Source organism: Megascapheus bottae, chromosome 19 (assembly GCF_031878675.1).
Source record: "Megascapheus bottae isolate mThoBot1 chromosome 19, mThoBot2.hap1, whole genome shotgun sequence".
In the NCBI taxonomy this organism is placed as follows: Eukaryota; Metazoa; Chordata; class Mammalia; order Rodentia; family Geomyidae; genus Megascapheus; species Megascapheus bottae.
In genome coordinates this window covers 16,694,311-16,712,454 of record NC_143527.1, presented here as the reverse complement: position 1 = coordinate 16,712,454, position 18,144 = coordinate 16,694,311, and the positions used below count along the sequence as shown (strand labels likewise).

The window sequence follows — 18,144 nt, the reverse complement described above, 5'->3', positions numbered from 1 at the left end:
AACATTAGGTTCCCAAATACCACAAGTTTTAGAAATATTTGATGGTGAAGTTGTAGAGAAGCAGTTGCACTCAGGCATTTTAGTTATAACTTGTTACAAATCTTTTGGATTTATGATACTATCAGTAAAAGTATTTGTAGTCTTAAATATATCATAAGAAAATTTCACGTTATAAATATTAGTCCACAATCACTTGCAGATTTATATCAGACTATGTATGATGCATGGTGCTGAGAATTTCAAAGATAAGAGAGTATTGTGGGGCCGGGAGTTTGGCATAGTGGTTAAAGTGCTTGCCTAGCATGCGTGAAGACCCGGGTTCGATTCCTTGGTACCACATACATACAAGAAAGCTGGAAGTGGTGCTGAGGCTCAAGTGGTAGAGCGCTAGCCTTGAGAAAGTCCAAGGACAGTGCTCAGGCCCTGAGCTCAAGCCCAGGACTGGCAAAAAAAAAAAAGAGAGAGGGAGAGTATTGTGGTTTTCTTCAGCTTTTTTTTTTTTGTATTGCTGTTTTCTTGAACTAATATAGCAATGAGACAAATACATAATAATCAAATAACAATAATAAGACAGTCTGAACTGCAATAAAGATGTGTTTAAAACTGAACTGAGGAGAAGTGTCAAGAAATACAAGAAAAACAGTGAATATAGTAGGAAAGTAATTCTGCAATTGAGAGAAACCAAATGCTAGGAGAAAATTCTTAGAGAATTAAAAGACACAAGTGATACTTTGAAAGATAGGACTTATTAAGTAGATAATATATGGACCTGCATGTGTTAGACAAAAGAAATAGTAAAAACAAAAATCTGAAAGCTATGCAGAATTGCATTTATATGTGTTATATGTGTGTGTGTATGCATGTGTCATTATGGAAATTGAACTCAGGGCCTTATGATTTTGCTTGTTTTTTTTCATAGCTAGTGCTCTACCACTTGAGCCATACTTCTGATTCTGGCTTTTTGTTGGTTTGTTGGAAATAAACGTCTCTTGAATTTGTCTGCCTAGGCTGGTTTTAAAGTGTGGCCCTGAGATCTCAGCCTTTTGAATACTTAGTATTATAGGGTGTGAGCCACTGACACCCAGCCTGCAATGTATTCATTGGAAGACTTACCTTTTCTAGGAACTGAGCATATAGTGGTGAAGACATTAATGACATTTAGTATTTGGTATGTCTACAAGTGTTAAGTAGAGTCCTTATTCCCTAGAGCTTGCTGTCTGGAAATTAAAATTGTAAATTTGGCATTGAGAGATGTCAAATTGTTGGCTCTCCTGGATAAAATTGGAGGGTGTGTTTTGTTTTTTGTTTTCTAGGGCTTCTACCACTGAACAGCTCTACCACTGAACAACATCCAAGCCTTTAAAATTTTTCTCTTTTTAGAAGGCTGAGATCTGAAAGATGGTGCTTTGAAGCTTAGCACGGGCAGAAAGTTTGAGTGACTCCATCCTCAAGCAGCAAAAAGCCAGCTGGAGGTGTGCTTCAAGTGGTAGAGCACTAGCTATGAGCAAAAAAGGACCTGTGAGGTTAAGCTCTGGTACCTAGGAAAAATAATGACATGTGTAACAGGTTTCTGCTAAATTGCCCAGACAGGCTTTGAGCTTTTGCCGTGCCTCCTGAGAAGTTGGGATTACACATATGCATCACCATGCCTAGCTCAAAATTATAGTGTTTTCTTTGGCATTCACAGTGATTTCTTTTGCCCCCCCCCCCCTTTAATTTTCCCTTCGAGTTAAATCAGCACTTAAAAGTGATACTTCACATACCTTGGGCATTTTTTAGTTTGTCTTTAAGTTGATGATCTAGTAACAGTGAGCTAGCATTCTCAAATGTCACTTCTGTAAGTGAGCAATGGCTATTGACTTTAGATGGGCATACCCTTGGCACATTTTGTTCATACATATAATTTGCCTGCTCCTGTTGTGTGCTATTGAGTTGTGAGTTGATCTATGGTTTACTTCTGCTACTGTGTTCTTACTTTTTTTTTTTTTTTTTTTTTTTTTTAATGGGTCATGGGGCTTGAACTCTACCTGGGCGCTGTCCCTGAGCTCTTCAGCTCAAGTCTACCATCCTACCCCTGGACCTGGGTATTGTCCCTGTGCTCTTCATTTCAAGGCTACTGCCCTACACTTGAGCTAAGCCCTACTTCCTGGTTTTCTAGAGGTTATTTGCAGATAAGAGTCACAGGTCCTTTTGTGCCCGGGCTGGCTTTGAACTTTGATCCTCAGATCTCAGCCTCCTGAGTAGATATGATTACAGGCGTGAGCCACCACGCCAAGTGTTCTTTGACAAATTTTAGTAAAAGAAAATGCAGAGGACTGGGAGTTTGGCCTAATGGTAGAGTGCTAAGTCATCTAAAAATCGAAGCATCAGTTATTTTTAAATTTTTGTGCATCCAGTCTTTCTTTTACTTAAGTGGTTTTGTCTTTTCCCAAATAATTGAGTCCATATTGTGAAATGTGCAATGTATTCTCACACTTCTTTCTCTCTTTCTTTTAGATTATCCTGAACACCAGATGTCTTACAATTTTCCTTGCAACATTAGCTATTTTTCACTGCCTCTAGAAGATCAAAATTACTCTGGAAATTGGAGACGTATTTGACTTAAAAGAAAAAACTTGAACAAATGGACAATATGTCTATTACGAATACGCCAACAAGTAATGATGCCTGTTTGAGCATTGTACATAGTTTGATGTGCCATAGACAGGGTGGAGAAAGTGAAACTTTTGCAAAAAGAGCAATTGAGAGTTTGGTAAAGAAGCTGAAGGAGAAAAAAGATGAATTAGATTCGTTAATAACTGCTATAACTACAAATGGAGCTCATCCTAGTAAATGTGTTACCATACAGAGAACATTGGATGGAAGGCTTCAGGTTGGTCTCCAATAGTTTTGTTTGTCTTTTGTGGTGGCAAGTTTTAAAATATTCTTCTTTCTTCTTATCAAATAATGCAAGTTTCATCTTTGTAGGTGTTGTGTATTGTTTTTCCAGTATGCATTATGGGAATATTTAGATGACTATTCAAACTCAGAGATAGTTCAGGGGCCGTGAGTTTGACTTAGTGGCAGAGTGCTTGCCTAGCATGCAGGAAAATCTGGATTTGATTCCTTGGTACCACATACATTGAAAAAGTAGGAAGTGATGCTGTGGCTCAAGTTGTAGAGCTCTAGCCTGGAGAAAGCCCAAGGACAGTTCAAGCCACTGAACTGGCAAAAAAAAAAAAAAAAAAAAAAAATTCACTCAAGAAATATTGAGAGGCATGGTCTAGTGGTAGAGTGTTTGACTAGCATGTATGACGCCCTGGGTTTGATTCCTTGGTACCAAATACACAGAAAATGCTGGAAGTGGTTCTGTGGCTCAGTTGATAGAGCGATATCCTTGAGTAAGCCCAAGGACAGTGCCCAGGCCCTGAGTTAAAGCCACAGTACTGGCAAAAAAAGAAAAGAAAAATCAGAACAAACCTATGTTTAGTACTTTGGTACTCATCCTTTTTTTTCCCTCCTTTCCATATTGTGTACAGATTTAAAAACAAATTACTTATTCTTTTATAATTTAGACATGTGATACCTGCTTCACCAATATCAAATATTTCAGTGATCACATTTTTCATGCAGAGCTACATAATATATCTTTTATGCATGAGCATAAATTTTACATAGGTTTTTAAAACATAGTAGATTTTAAGTAGAGTGTCTATAACATTGAAAAAGAACAACTTGATCAGCTTGATTCAGGCTTTAAATAGGTTCAGATTTTAGCTTTAATGTGTGACCATGGTTAAGATAGTATGTATGTATATATTTGTGTGGGGGGGTTTTTTGTTTGTTTTGTTTTTACATTTAACTCGGAGCTTCATGCATGCTAGGCAGGTACTCTGCCAATTGAGTCATGTGCCAGTTCTTTTTTTGCCTTAGTTATTTCTTCGGCAGTGTCTCTGGTTTTGCCTTAGGATGGTCTTGGATAAATATCCTCCTATCTATGGCCTATCAGCTAGCTGGGATCACAAGCACGTAACCACCTTGCCATCTTTAAAGATGAAGATGGGAATCATGTTAACTTATTGCCTATGCTGATTTTGTTTCTATGTTTAAAAAGTATTTTTGTTGTTACTGTAAAGGTGATGTACAGAAGGGTTGCAATTATATAAGTCTTTTGGGGTCAGTGTCATCCCTTTCTGCCAGTTTTTCTCTCCCATCCCATCCCAAGTTGTAGAGTTCATTTTCATCACAGTTTCCAGGGAGTGTCATTGCTGCATTTGTTCACCCTTTGTCCCTCTATTTCTCTGTCTCCCTTACACTCCCAAAGACATATAAATGAACAAAGAGAACCAAAAAAAAAAAAAGCAACAAAGCCAACTCATATCCATTTCTTGGAGCTCATTTCAATAAGTATTATTTTGTATGATCAAATCTAAGGTGATCTATCTGCCTTTCTTCCTGTGGAGCTAGAACTACAGGAATGAACTAGAGCTACTATGCCCTGCCCCCCAAAGTGTGATACACTATATTCCATATTCTCTCTCTCTCTTTCTCTCTCTGTCTGTCTCTCTCTCCCTCCCTCCCTCTCTCTCTCTCTCTCTCTCTCTCTCTCTCTCTCTCTCTCTCTCTCTCTCTCTCTCTCTCTCTCTCTCTCTCTCTCTCTCGCTTGATTCACTTTATTATTTTTGTATAAAATCTTACGTTGTGGCCATAGCTGGAGCTTGGGTCCTCTGCACAGAGACTGGTATGGGTTTTCACAAGATGGTCAGTGAATTCCTGGTAAGGAGATTTGGTGAAGACTGTCTTTCCAGAGATCAGGGGTCAGGTAACTGTAGGTCTTGGAGATGACATCAAAGTGGCCTTGGCAAGTTGCCCAAGGTGGCGGTACAGCCCCTAGCTGAGGTGTAGCAGTCATCAATACCAGCCATAATCACCAGCTTCTTGGGGACTGGAGCTGAAACAATCCCCGTACCTCTGGGGGCAGGGATGAGACCACCAGCACAGCCACAGCAGCCTGTCACTTTGCATGGGACAGTGTGAGGTTTGCCAACCTTGTTCCCCAAGTAGCCTCTCCGCACGGGGACAAAGGAGAGCTTGGCCAGGATGATGGCCTCTTGGATGGCAGTGGCAACCTCCTTGGAGCACTTCACACCAGGCCGACATGGCCATTTTAGTCGCCAATAGCCACAAATGCCTTGAATCTGATGCGCTGGCCAGCAGTCTGCTTTTGCACGGGCATGATCTTCAACACCTAGTTGTTGAGAGACGCCTCCAGGAAGAAGTCGATGATCTCAGACTCCTTGATGGGAAGGGAGAAGAGATAGGTCTCCTCCAAAGACTTGATCTTCATGTCCTTAACCAGGTGGCCCAATTTGGTGATGGGGATCCATTCCTTATCTTCGGCCTTGCCTCCACACGCCCCATGGCTGGGAATGCGGCCTCTACCATGATGTCGACCTCATCCTGGAGACCTCTACTGAACCCTCCTCAGAAACCTCCGCGGCCTCCCAAGCCTAGGCTGCCTGGGCCTCTGAGCCCTCCCGCTGCACCGGCATCGTCCGCCATTTGGTGTCTTCCCAGAGAAGGAAAAATAAAGCTCCACCTCTCTTTTTTTTTTTCATATAATTTTTATTGTAATTAATAGAAGGGTTACATTATATTCGCCAGATGGAAGGTGCATTACTTCACATACATTGATACCCTTACATTGATACCCTTTCTCATGTTCCACCTCTCTTTTTTGAGACAGGATTTTATCTAGTAGCTCAGGCTGATCTTGAACTCCTACCTCAGATTATAGATACAAGCCACCAAATCTAGTTTAAATCATTTATTTTGAACTCTAGTTTTCTCATTTATGAAACGGGAGTTATATTTGGAAAATATACTTGTGTAGAACACTTAACTGATGTTTAATATATGCTTGTTTACTACTTTGGAAAGCAGTATGGAGGTTCCCAAAAGACTGAACAGAGCTCCCTTATGAGCCAGCAATCCTATCCAAATGTCCACAAACAAGGCCACAGTAGAGTTTCCAGCACAACTATGCTCACTGCAGCATTATTTACCATAACTAAGGTATGGAACTAACCCAGATGCCCCCAATAGATGAATGGATCAAGAAACTGTGATGTATATATACACAATGGGATTCTATGGTTCCATCAGAAAGAATATCACTCCATTCGTAAGGAAATGAAAAGACTGAGAAAAATCCTATGAAGTAAGCCAGACCCAAAGAAACAGGCTCCATGGTTTCCTTTATCTGAACTAATTAGGATATGCCTACGATAGTCCTAGCAGAGGATCACAATTGCTCAATAGCTATGTATATATAAAATGATGCTAACTGAACTGAGTTCCAAGATAAGGAAACAAGTGGGTCTTTTTTTTTTTTTTTAAGTGTATTGTTTAGTTCTTTCTTTTTTTCTTTCATTTTTTCCTCTGGCCTAGAGGAAAAAATTTGACGTAGAGAAGGGGAACCACAGAAATGGAGGGACAAAGGGTGAACCATCATAGCAGTGATACTAGACACTTAGTTGGAAATGAGCTTTACAACTGGGAGGAGAGGAATTGCGGGGGGAGGGGGGAGGAGAAAATGGGGAGGGGTAATAACTTAGAAAAGAAATGTACTCATTACCTCACTTATGTAACTGTAACCTCTGTATATTACCTTTACAAAAAAAATAGTAGTTGTTTGTTTTTCCTCAGGTTGCTGGTCGGAAAGGATTTCCTCACGTGATCTATGCCCGTCTGTGGAGGTGGCCTGATCTCCATAAAAATGAACTAAAACATGTTAAATATTGTCAGTATGCATTTGACTTAAAATGTGATAGTGTTTGTGTGAATCCATATCACTATGAACGAGTTGTTTCACCTGGTATTGGTAAGTAGACCATGTTTATCATAACACATAAAAAGATAAAGAATGTTTTAATCTTTTCTAAGATAAAGTTTATATTTGGGGATTATTCAGGACTTCAAATAAGACTAAAGATCTCGCATTTTTAGCTGGATACTAGTGACTCACACTTACCTGTTTGGGAGTATCAAGGTGGAAAGCCCTTTAGGGCAGAAAAATCCTTCAAACTCCTTTCTCTTTTTTTTTTTTTTTTGCCAGTCCTGGGCTTGGGCTCAGGGCTTGAGCACTGTCCTTGGACTTTCTCAAGGCTAGAGCTCTACCACTTGAGCCTCAGCACCACTTCCCATTTTTTTTTTTTTGCTATGTATGTGGTACCGAGGAATCAAACCCGGGTCTTCATGTATGCTAGTCAAGCACTGTACCACTAGGCCAAACTCCCGGCCCTCAAACTCCTTTCTCTAAGTTACCACCAAAAAGGTGGGAACAGATGTAGCTCAAGTGGTAGAGGACTTTGCCTAAAAAAGCAGAGAGGAGAGTTAGCCAGCGCAGTAGCTCATGCCTGTAATCCTAGCTACTCAGGTAACTGAGCTCTGAGGATCTTGGTTCAAAGCCATCCTGGGTACTCAGGTTCAAATTCATGAGACACTTATCTCCAATTAACCAATATAAAACTGGAAGTGGCACTGTGGCTCAAGGGGTAGGGTGGTAGCCTTGAGCTGAAGAGCTTAAGAACATTGCCCAGGCCCAGAGTTCAAGTCCCAAAACCAACCAAAAAAAAAAAAACAAGTGGAGAGCCAAGGTCTTGAGTTCATGCATCAGTACTGACACACAAAATAATTTGACCATTTCTTATGAAATACAGATATTTAAATTCAAACTTGGGAATAAACTTTTATTTTGAACGCTAAAGCTAGTAAGTATATAAAAAGTGGAAATTTGTCCATTTAGCACGTGATTTTTGAAAACTAAGATCAGAATCATAAATTTAAATAATTTACATATTGTTTGATAGCATTTATGCTGTTTATGAATCAAAATGGTTTATAGTTTTATAATTTCTACTTTAAGTTTATATTCTAAAATTTAAAATGTGATGGAAGATAATTTTATGGTAATAACTCACGTTTCTTTTTTCTCTTTAAAATATTAAGATCTCTCAGGATTAACACTGCAGAGCAATGGTAGGTAATCTGTTTCTTGTAACTTGCTCTTTTTTTCATTTATCCTGTCTTCCTTTGTCTTTTGGTTTATATGTAAGTAGTTTGTATGAGTGTCGTAAACCTTTAACAAGAAATAAGCTCACTACTTTGGAAATGTAGGTCTTTTTAGGCAGTGCATTAACGTATAAAACTGAATTTAAATTGGCTTTTGGCTCCTTGGATTTGCGCTGCCATTTATGAATTAAAGTATTCTTAAAAACATGATAAAAGTCAGGCACTGGAGCCTCATGCCTGTAATCTTAGTTATTCAGGAGGCTGAGATCTGAGGATCATGGTTTGAAGCCAGCCTGAGCAGGAAAGTCTGTGAGACTCTTATCCTAATTAACCACCAACAAAGCCAGTAGAGCTATGGCTCAAGTGGGTAAAGTGCTACCTTGAATAAAAAAGGCTCAAGGACAGCACCCAGCCTCTGAATTCAAGCTCTAGGACCAGTGTACAAAAAAAGACAGAATGTACCAAGAATAATAATGCATCATTCAATTTTCTTTTTTTTTTTCCTGATCAAGCTGCAAATTTTATTTTTCACACAGGGGTTTATATGCCTCTTCAGGAGAGGCAGGAGGGGGGTTGGGGTAGAGGAACTGCTCGGGGGAGGGGTCCGGTAGTAGGATGTTTGCTCAGGGTAGAGGCCAGGTGGTAGGATGTTTGTATCAATGCAAGCAGGCAAGTTTTGCTTAGTGACCTAATTACAAGATGCAGGCACATTCTTACACTAAAGATTCAGTGAGCAGGGGGGGGGGGGGGGAATGTCCCTGACATTTCCTCCCTTCATCTTAAAATAAGTGAGGGGCGAGGATTTAGACAATATCTTAATTATGGTAGGCATTAATCTGAGAGGGGGGACAGAGGCCCTGATCCCTAGAAAGGAGGTCATGTTGAGCAAGAAGCAAGACACACTGGCTGATGTGTCTGTCTTTCTGCTGAGGCCAAGCATCTTTTTTTGGGGGGGAGGGTTTTAATAGGTGCCAACTTCTGTGGTATCAGCCGTGTCCCACAGGATACCCCGAGACTGATGGCCGTTTTGTTGTTAGGCTGGCTCCTTGCAGTCTTAGCTGCACCTCACACAGATGCCTACACCTGTCAACTGCAGGTGCGTATCCCTCGGGTGGGGATTACGGTTCCTCTGGGGGCCCCATAGTCCTCATACCCATTTAGCATCTCCCGCGTCTATGCTGTTCAGCGCTGGATGGTAATTTCACCCATCCAGAGTCACCATAATGGCTGCAACCACCTAGGGGACTTTGAGTTTAGCACAGAATATCCCATCACCAAGAGTTTTTGGGTCCAGTACCTCTCAGGAAACGGCTGTGGGGTGGTGGTGGAATCAGGCAGGACAGAATATGTGGCAGCAGCTTCATCTCTCAGGCACTCCAGTGGAATGTCACACCTCCTGCTGGGTTGCCTGCAAATTTCTGCACAAACTGGTTAAAGAAGCTTAACCTAAGGCCTGACTTTGGTGAATTCTCCCAGTGATTCCTGAGCACACTCATTTTGTCAGACTGACAACCTATTATTTTTTAAGACAGTATAGGGTTGAGAATCCAAAGTAATACCAGGGTGACAACTTTTAGTAACCAGATTAAACAAGGCTAGATTCTCTAGACAGGCACAGAAGACTTGAAGCCATTCCCCACAAGTGCAGTCTCCACTCTTGCACATCTGTTACTATTTTTTCCATGCCTCTAACTTATCCTTTCTTAATTTTTTGAAAACGACTTTTTTGGTGCTTTCATCTAAAGGGGATTGATGGGCGGAGATTCAGCTTCGGTAACTTCCTCAAGCTGACTCGGGCGTTGTGTCTATCCTTAGCTAGGGACCCTAAAAACTTAGCCTATTTTACCAAGAGGTTGCCAAGATTACATATCAGGAGTGATATTTTACTCCAAATTGGAGATTATATAAAACATTTAACAACTGCACAAACTTTTTCTTTGGCTATAACAGGGTAGCTTACTTAGCACCCATTTGCAAAGGCATTTTCCTGATTGTCTGGGGAACTTAGTCCCTGTGACTCTAACTATGCTTCAGTTGCCAGATCTAACCAGATCAACAGGGACACAAGCCTCAGATCCACAAACTTTCCTGAATTTGTGGCTGGTGTCAAATCAAAATTCGCTCAGTTAGAACTTTAAACTACCCACTATCACAGATGATTGACAAGTTCCTGCCCAGTTATGAAAGGCATGGGCATTAGTAAGGCATGCTTGCAAACTATTCTATGACCTCCCGGTTCTGATTAATGTTGAATGGCCAAGCACAAGTGACTCTAGGATCTGACACCATCTCTGCCATCCAAGCAGAGGCTTTCTGCATCTGGATGCTTTATTGTTTTTGTCCCAGTGGTGTCTCTCCACACTGGGATGAACATCCCATTGGAATTTCACTTTGTTGGTTCCTGGACTTGAACTCGGGGCCTGGGCACTGTCCCTCAACTCTCCAGCTCAAGGCTAGCACTCTGCCACTTTGAGCTCCAAAGCAACTCTGCCCCAGCATTCTGCTGGCAGATTAGACACCACAGTCTCACAGGGACTTTGCTTTGCCCGGGTTGGTTCGAAACTGCAGCTTTCAGATCAGTGAGTCCTAACAATGAGTACTCCAATTAGAAGCAACAAGGTGGTCAACTCAGAAATAGTCTCTAAGCATGATCTTACCTAGAACTTGGTGAGGGCCAAAATTACAACTGAATGAGGATCTGCTATCCTTTTCCATGGCCCAGCTGGAAATTGCTATAAGGAGACTTACAAGAGCAGGCTAAATAACAAGCAATCATTTTGGTAGTCCTAGTTTTCCTTTTTTCTCTTTCTTGAAACATTTAGGACAATTTTACTTTCAAATATTGTTCAGAAACCCATTTCCAATGTTCTTAAAAACTTTTACTGATATTTGCTTAAACACTTGACACTTTAATCCTTATTTGCATTTGAAAAACCTTTAAGGGCTCAAGGAACTCCCTTTCCCTCCAGTTTTTCCTTAATGCAAGAACTACAAACATCATCAGTGCACCAAAAGTGTAAGTCTGGACTTAGTTTCCTTCTTTTTCTAAAATACATCCAATTGCAAAGTAGCATGAAACCAAATCATAAAGAGATAAACTTTTCTTTTTTTTTTTTTTTTGCCAGTCCTGGGCTTGAGCTCAGAGCGTGAGCACTGTCCTTGGACTTTCTCAAGGCTAGAACTCTACCACTTGAGCCTCAGCACCACTTCCGGCTTTTTCTATATATGTGGTACCAAGGAATCGAACCTGGGTCTTCGTGCATGCTAGGCAAGCACTTTAACCACTAGGCCAAACTCCCAGCCCAAGAGATAAACTTTTAAACATTCCTTTAAAATACTAATCACATTACCCAGATTTTACCATCAGATTTTCAGTGTCAGTCTGCAAGGAAAAAGGACGAAGATGATCCTAAGTTTTCTCGTCCTTTCTCTTAGCATTTGATTACCTAAACAGTTTTAAAAGACAGGCAAAGTTTCTGACATTGATAAACAATTTACATTTAAATCTCTAATACATGTCTCCAAACTTTAACTTAAGGAAATAAATTTCAAATTCCTTAATTTTTCTGGGCTAAACAGGATACAATGCTTACAATGTAAACAGCTCTATGCATTACAATACCAAATTTTTTAAATGCAAATTTCATTTAGAAAATACTTGTTCTACTTTAGAAAAATACTTTTTACCAGTTTCTCTTTAAAACAATGCAATAATCCTTTGAGACATTGTAAAACATTCAAACCTAATAATTTTCTTGAAGTTTAGATTTAGATTTACCCAATTGCCTTTGTGTTTCAAATATGAGCTCATCCATTGTTTTATACAGCAGGCTGACAGTTTAACCTTGAACATGTTTACTCACACCCATTCACACACACATTCATACTCAAAGATCTTAAAGCGTACAAAATTATTATCGGCCGTTTATTTTCCAGAAATTTTAGTATCATGAGGGTTTTTTGCCAATCTTATTCTTGGAGGTGACAACCAGGTTTTTAAAACAAAGCTTTTTAACAAAGCGACTAGCTGAAATTTATTTTTTCAGAGCTAGTTCCTGATATTAGACATACTACCATAATACCTTTTACAGATGAAAGTTGGGTGGGAGTCTTAAACTTAGGAGAACTAAGACTGAAGTTTGTATCCTGCCACCAACTGTCTCCAGACTGTCACTTCAGAAGGTTGTAGGAAAAAGGAAACTAGACGAAGCCTGCAGCTGCTTTGTCTGGCCTCTGCTCACCTCAACTACAGCCGATTGGGAGGGGCCATAACTTTTACTTCCAGAAATATTCAAATAGATAACAAGGATGTGTGCTTGAGTACACACAGAAAAACCATAAAGATCCATATTTAGAACTGGTACCAATTTTAAAGACAAAACTGGACAAGGAAATATATGTAACACGAACAAGACAGAGAAGCAGAGACTTTTAAGTTACTCCCAAACTTCTGATGGCATGCCTGGCCTTAAACTATCAGAGTGATGGAAAGATAGATTTCTATTTCCTGGTAGCTGGCAGACGGAGGCCATCCTAACCTACCTACAAAAGGCTCTGAAACAAAATCAGACATTCACATATAATAAGAAAATTGGACTCAATTAGATACACTTACATGAATTTAGATGAATGTTTTCACTAAGCAATTATTTTTAGATTTAGACATGTCTTGCTGGTGGTACTCTCAGGCATGCCCTGTTATCCACAAGAAACTCAGAAAGGGGGGTCAAGGTGTCCCTTGACCACCCAGGCCTTAGAGAGCTTGCTGCGTCCAGCTATTTTTCTCTCTGTTTTAGGCCCACAGTGCATTCTTTAAAAAATAAAACAAAACACAGACATACAGGGGGTCGGCCGATTTCTACTTACCTCCGGAAGCCTTTGCTTTTCACCTGGGCATCTTGCGCCGTCTTCACTCCTCAGCGTTGACCGAAACTGATGTCTCGGGTGGGTAGCTCTGAGCTGGTCACACAATCACGTGGATCCAAGTTTTCCTGGAAGACAGCGTTCCTCAGCCTCGTGGGCTCCTGGCCCTCACGTTGGGCGCCATTTGTCCCGTCCAGCGGGATGTCAACTAGGGCCAAGAACCTAGAGGGAGGAATGAAAGGGACAGGAGACACGAAGAAGGCATCAAGACAAGCTTCCTGATCAAGCTGCCCAATTTTCTATTTTTTGAATTCATAAAATTGAGCTATTTTGGAAGAAAATTTTGTAGAGCTAGTTTAAATGGTTGTTACTTCCTGTAGTGTATAATTTAAGAATTATATGTAACATAATCTTTTAAAAAAAAGTCAACAATTAATTTTTTTCCTGATTTTACCCTAACTTCTATGGATGATAATGGCGGGAATGATTTAAGCATATGAATTTGTAGTTTTTATAGCTTATATTTGAAATGAATAAAATAAAGCTATTTTACGGTATATGCCAGCAACAGATAATCTAATCCTATTTTAAGAAAGAAAAAATATTTTGAGGTGCAAAAATTAAATCCAGGTGGAATATGCTTTTCTGTATATATATATTTGTGTGTGTCATATGTGAGGATGAGGTTTTAAATCATTAGCTCTGTTAGAAGTTGTAATAAACTAAAATTTCTGTAAGAACCAATTAGTAGTCATTGTTACCTCTGAATGGAGCTATTGTCCTGGAAGCAAAATGGTAGCTTGGCACCTCTTTTCATTGCATACTTAAAATTTAGGAAGAACATTCAAATATACTTGTTTTTATACTCCTTTTCTCTGACATCAGTAATAGAAGAGTCTAATACTTTATAGCACACCATTGTTTATGATGTACAGACCTCTGACAAGTGTGGGTTAATGAGAGCAGTGGTATTTTGGGAATGGTAGTGTTAAGATTGCTTAAAGTGCTGCTTCTTTGCCATGAAGATATCTAGCTTTTTTGAAAGTAAACACCCTTTCTGTCTTCACCATTCTGCATGTTTTTGGAGGACATTTAGCCCAGCAGATAGATAATAGGGATAAGAAGACCACATTGGTGATTTCAGAATTTTCCTATGGAGATGGTTGTGAAGGGTCTGAATCCCAAAGTCTCATTACAGTTCCCTATGCTAAAGTAATTCCTATTCTGAAGATTCATAATGGATGGGATTGTGTAGGTTGATACTACCACTCTTTAGTGATGCTAGGGCTGTTTTCAGCCTTATGTGTCCCCCTAGTGGTGGTTATTTAAAGGCTTATTTCCTCAGAAAACAGATACTTCTCAAAGTTCCTTCAAGAGCTGGACAAAGAAATAATCCAGGGTCAGGTAACTAAAAGTTAAGAAAATGAAACAATTCTTTTATTTGTGGACAGGGGTTTATGGTTATCACTTATGTCTGTCTCATTTCCTTTCTCTAATTGTCTATGACTATAATGACCTGTACATCAATTTTACAAATATTTAATGAGCATGTATTGCTAGTGCTGTTAGGTTCAGGGACACTGTAATAAATATATTCTTATCCATTTAGAGAATTCAGTCTAATGGAAGAAAATAATTTAAGTGAATACAGTACTATTAGAGAAGGGCTGAACCTGCCTGCTGGCAGTGTTGAAAACATAGACATGGGGCTATTGTTCTCTCTATAGAAAGAATTTTTTTTTTTTTTTTACTTTATAGAAAATTTTCAATCTCTGTATGTGTGACTCCTCAAAACTTACGGTTAAATAACAACTAGCACTTACCCGGGTACTTAAATATGTCAGGTACTGAACCAAATGCTTGATGAGTACTGTATTGCCATTGTTTTTGCACTTACACATCCCAAGTGAGATTATCCATACTTTACCAAATGACGAGGTTGGACCTTATCCAATATTAGTTAGCTTGGAGGGGTTGGAATAATGGATGTTGCTATTGAGTATATATACAACAGAAAAATATTACAGATTTAAACTCTAAGAAGTTAGGGATATTTGTTTTGTTTATTGCTGTATCCCAAGTGTTAGAACAGTACCTGGAACAGAGGTGCTCAATAAATATTTTTTCAGTGAATGAATTTGTTGAATACTAGCCTACAAAGAGAAATAGTTTGCAGTTTAGTTTTTTTTTTCTTCTAGACTTAAAAACTATATATATTATATGTTTTTTTTTCTTTTTTTTTTTAGCCAGTCATGGGGATGGAAATCAGGGCCTGAGCGCGCTGTCCTTGGGCTTTCTCAAGGCTAGACCTCTCTACCACTTCTGGCTTTTTGCTATATATGTAATACCAAGGAATTGAACCTGGGTCTTCATGCATGCTAGGCAAGCACTTTTTTTTTTTTTTTTGCCAGTCCTGGGCTTGAGCTCAGGGCCTGAGCACTGTCCTTGGACTTTCTCAAGGATAGAGCTCTACCACTTGAGCCTCCGCACCACTTCTGGCTTTTTTGTTTGTATGTGGTATGGAGGAATCGAACCCAGGTCTTCATGCATGCTAGGCAAGCACTTTAACCACTAGGCCAAACTCCCGGCCCCTAGGCAAGCACTCTTACCACTAGGTCAAACTCCTGGTCCAAACTATTTATATTTTTTTAATTTTATTTTTTTGAATAGCAATTTATGGTCCATAAATCAAAATACTACCAAAAGGTATACAGTTGCTGGGCACTGGTGGCTCATGCCTGTAATACTAGCTACTCAGGAGGCTTAGATCTGAGCATCACAGTTCAAAGCCAGCCAAGGCGCTTTTTTTTTTGTCAGTCTTGGGGTATGAACTCAGGACCTGAACACCATCCTTGGGCTTTCTCAAAGCTAGTGCTGTGCCACTTGAGCTGCAGCACCATTCCAGCTTTTCCTGTGCATATGGTACTGAGGAATCAAACCCAGGTCTTCGTGTATGCTAGGCAAGCACTCATCACTAAACCAAACTCCCAGCCCACTGTGAGACTCTTATCTCCAATTAACCACTTGAAAACCAAAAGTGACACTGTGGCTCAAGGGGTCGGGCAGGTAGCCTTGAGCTGGAATGCTCAGGAACAGTGCCTAGGCCCAGAGTTCAAGCCCCATGATGGACAATAATAATAATAATAAAGTGGTATGCAGTGAAAAGAAGTGCTCTCCCCCGTCCCCATTTCCCCCTCCTCAGGTAGTCACTTTTACTCACTTCTGGTGTTTCCTTCCAGATTTGTTTATACAAAAACAACAAAAAAATGTGTTATTTCCTTCCTCCTTTCTTACACAAAAAGCATAGTGTACACACTGATCTGGACCTTGTCTTATGTTTTGTATATTTTTTTTACTTAATATATTTTTTTAAAAGATGCTCAAGATAGTAGTGTAGTAGTATTTTGTAACTTGCTTCTCTTGCTGGCAAAAATACATTACAGAATTCCATCCTTACTTATATCTTCAGTTCTATATGGGAAACATACATTATAGATTATTTGATATAAAAGATCTGAAGTAGTAGTTCCAAAGTAAAATTTGGGAAAATTTAGGCCAGATATTAAAGAAAAATTTAGGAGACAACTATTTAAAGTAGAAAACAGTTGATAGTTCAAAATCTTATCGTTACCCATTAACACCTTTTCAGGGTAAAAAGTGAGCAGTAGCTACTATAATAGTTTTTTCCTTATGTACTAGAGGCATTGCTACATGGGTAAAAAGAGATCAGTCACTATAACAACAAAATCCTAAAATGTCCAAGACTTAAATAGAGATGACAGGATCTAGATGAAGAATATTGCAGAACTTTGTTGAGCATAATAAAATACTGAATAAGTGCAGAAATACCCACTTTAGGCCTGGGACAAATTTTCTGCATTTATTTTTGTTATTTGGTCAGCATTAACTATTGAGTAGTTAGGTCCAACCTTTTACTGGTATATTACTGATACATCATGACATGCCAAGCATTCTTTGTATTTGTTTTTGTTTCTATAGATTTTGTGTGTGTGTGCGTGCCATACTGGGGGCCTTGAACTCAGGGTCTGGGTACTGTACTTGAGTTTTTTTGCTCAAAGCTGGTGTTCTACCACTTGAGCCACAGTACCACTTCTGGTTTTCTAGTGGTTAATTAGAGGTAAGCGTCCCACTGACTTCGTGCCTGGCTGGCTTTGAACTGTGATCCTCAGATCTCAGCCTCCTGATTAGCCAGGATTATAGGTGTGAGCCCGGCTGAGTTTTTTTTTTTGTTGTTTTTTTGGGTTTGGGTGTGTGTGTGTGTAGTTATCATTGTTTGGTTGTATTTCAGAGAGTGTAATTCGTTCTGTAGCTCAGACTGGACTTAAACTCATGATCCTTTCATCGGGGCTTTTGTGAGTGCTAGAATTAGAGTCATGCATCACCAAGGCCCACTTCAGCTTGATGTTTTTATAGAATTTTTCCATTTGGTTCTAAACAGACATTGAGTATCAATTTCAAGGGATTTGTTAGTTAGTAATTCTAGTACTGAAAGTGGAATTGCCAGCCAGATTACCTTCATAGCTCTAGTGTGAAGTACAAGAAAAGCTACATATTCAGTCTCAGTTTGAATTGTAATTGGCCTCCCCTCAGATGAAGAAACATTTGGTTAGCATTTACCTAATGTTATATATTTAGGTAATTAATACTTTTAGGTTTATTGAGAGTATCATTGAGAGTATCATTGCTAGAAGCCTTTAGAATATGGTTTGACTTCTAATTTCAGGTATCTGGTGTTTCTTATGTCTAAAAAATGGCTTTTTCTGGTAAAGTTTGGTTTCAAAATAATATTAGAAAATTATAATTGCTAACAATTCAAATAAAGATGGGATTTATATGATAGAATTTAATATTATATGCACGGTTTATCTTGCTGTGATAGATTTTAACATTTTTTTAATGTATTTAATGTTTTGCCCAGCTCCATCAAGTATGTTGGTGAAGGATGAGTATGTTCATGACTTTGAGGGACAGCCATCGTTACCTACTGAAGGGCATTCAATTCAAACCATCCAGCATCCACCAAGTAACCGTGGGTCAGCGGAGACATACAGCACCCCAGCTCTGTTAGCCCCATCTGAGACTAATGCTACCGGCACCACCAACTTTCCCAACATTCCTGTGGCTTCTACAAGTGAGTTACACAAGCAGACAATGTCACCAAAATAGATTTTTTTAAAAAAAATTGAATATTTATCTGTGGTCACGTCT

At 39.4% G+C, this 18,144-nt stretch overlaps 1 protein-coding gene and 1 pseudogene across 3 annotated transcripts in view; one reads left to right on the top strand and one right to left on the bottom strand.

The window, feature by feature from the left end:
• Smad4 (SMAD family member 4) overlaps positions 1 to 18,144 on the top strand; it is a 54,969-nt gene that overhangs the window by 12,680 nt on the left and 24,145 nt on the right. For 2 of the 3 annotated variants that reach the window (XM_090353077.1, XM_090353078.1), the window contains exons 2-6: positions 2,497 to 2,872; positions 5,923 to 6,054; positions 6,688 to 6,862; positions 7,990 to 8,019; positions 17,855 to 18,067. In XM_090353077.1, the coding sequence (XP_090209203.1) occupies positions 2,624 to 2,872; positions 5,923 to 6,054; positions 6,688 to 6,862; positions 7,990 to 8,019; positions 17,855 to 18,067 (799 nt within the window). In that variant the 5' untranslated portion in view covers positions 2,497 to 2,623. The remainder of the gene's footprint in view (positions 1 to 2,496; positions 2,873 to 5,922; positions 6,055 to 6,687; positions 6,863 to 7,989; positions 8,020 to 17,854; positions 18,068 to 18,144) is intronic. The other variant, XM_090353079.1, reaches the window with a different exon arrangement.
• On the bottom strand, positions 4,674 to 5,588 carry LOC150049667 (small ribosomal subunit protein uS5 pseudogene; annotated as a pseudogene).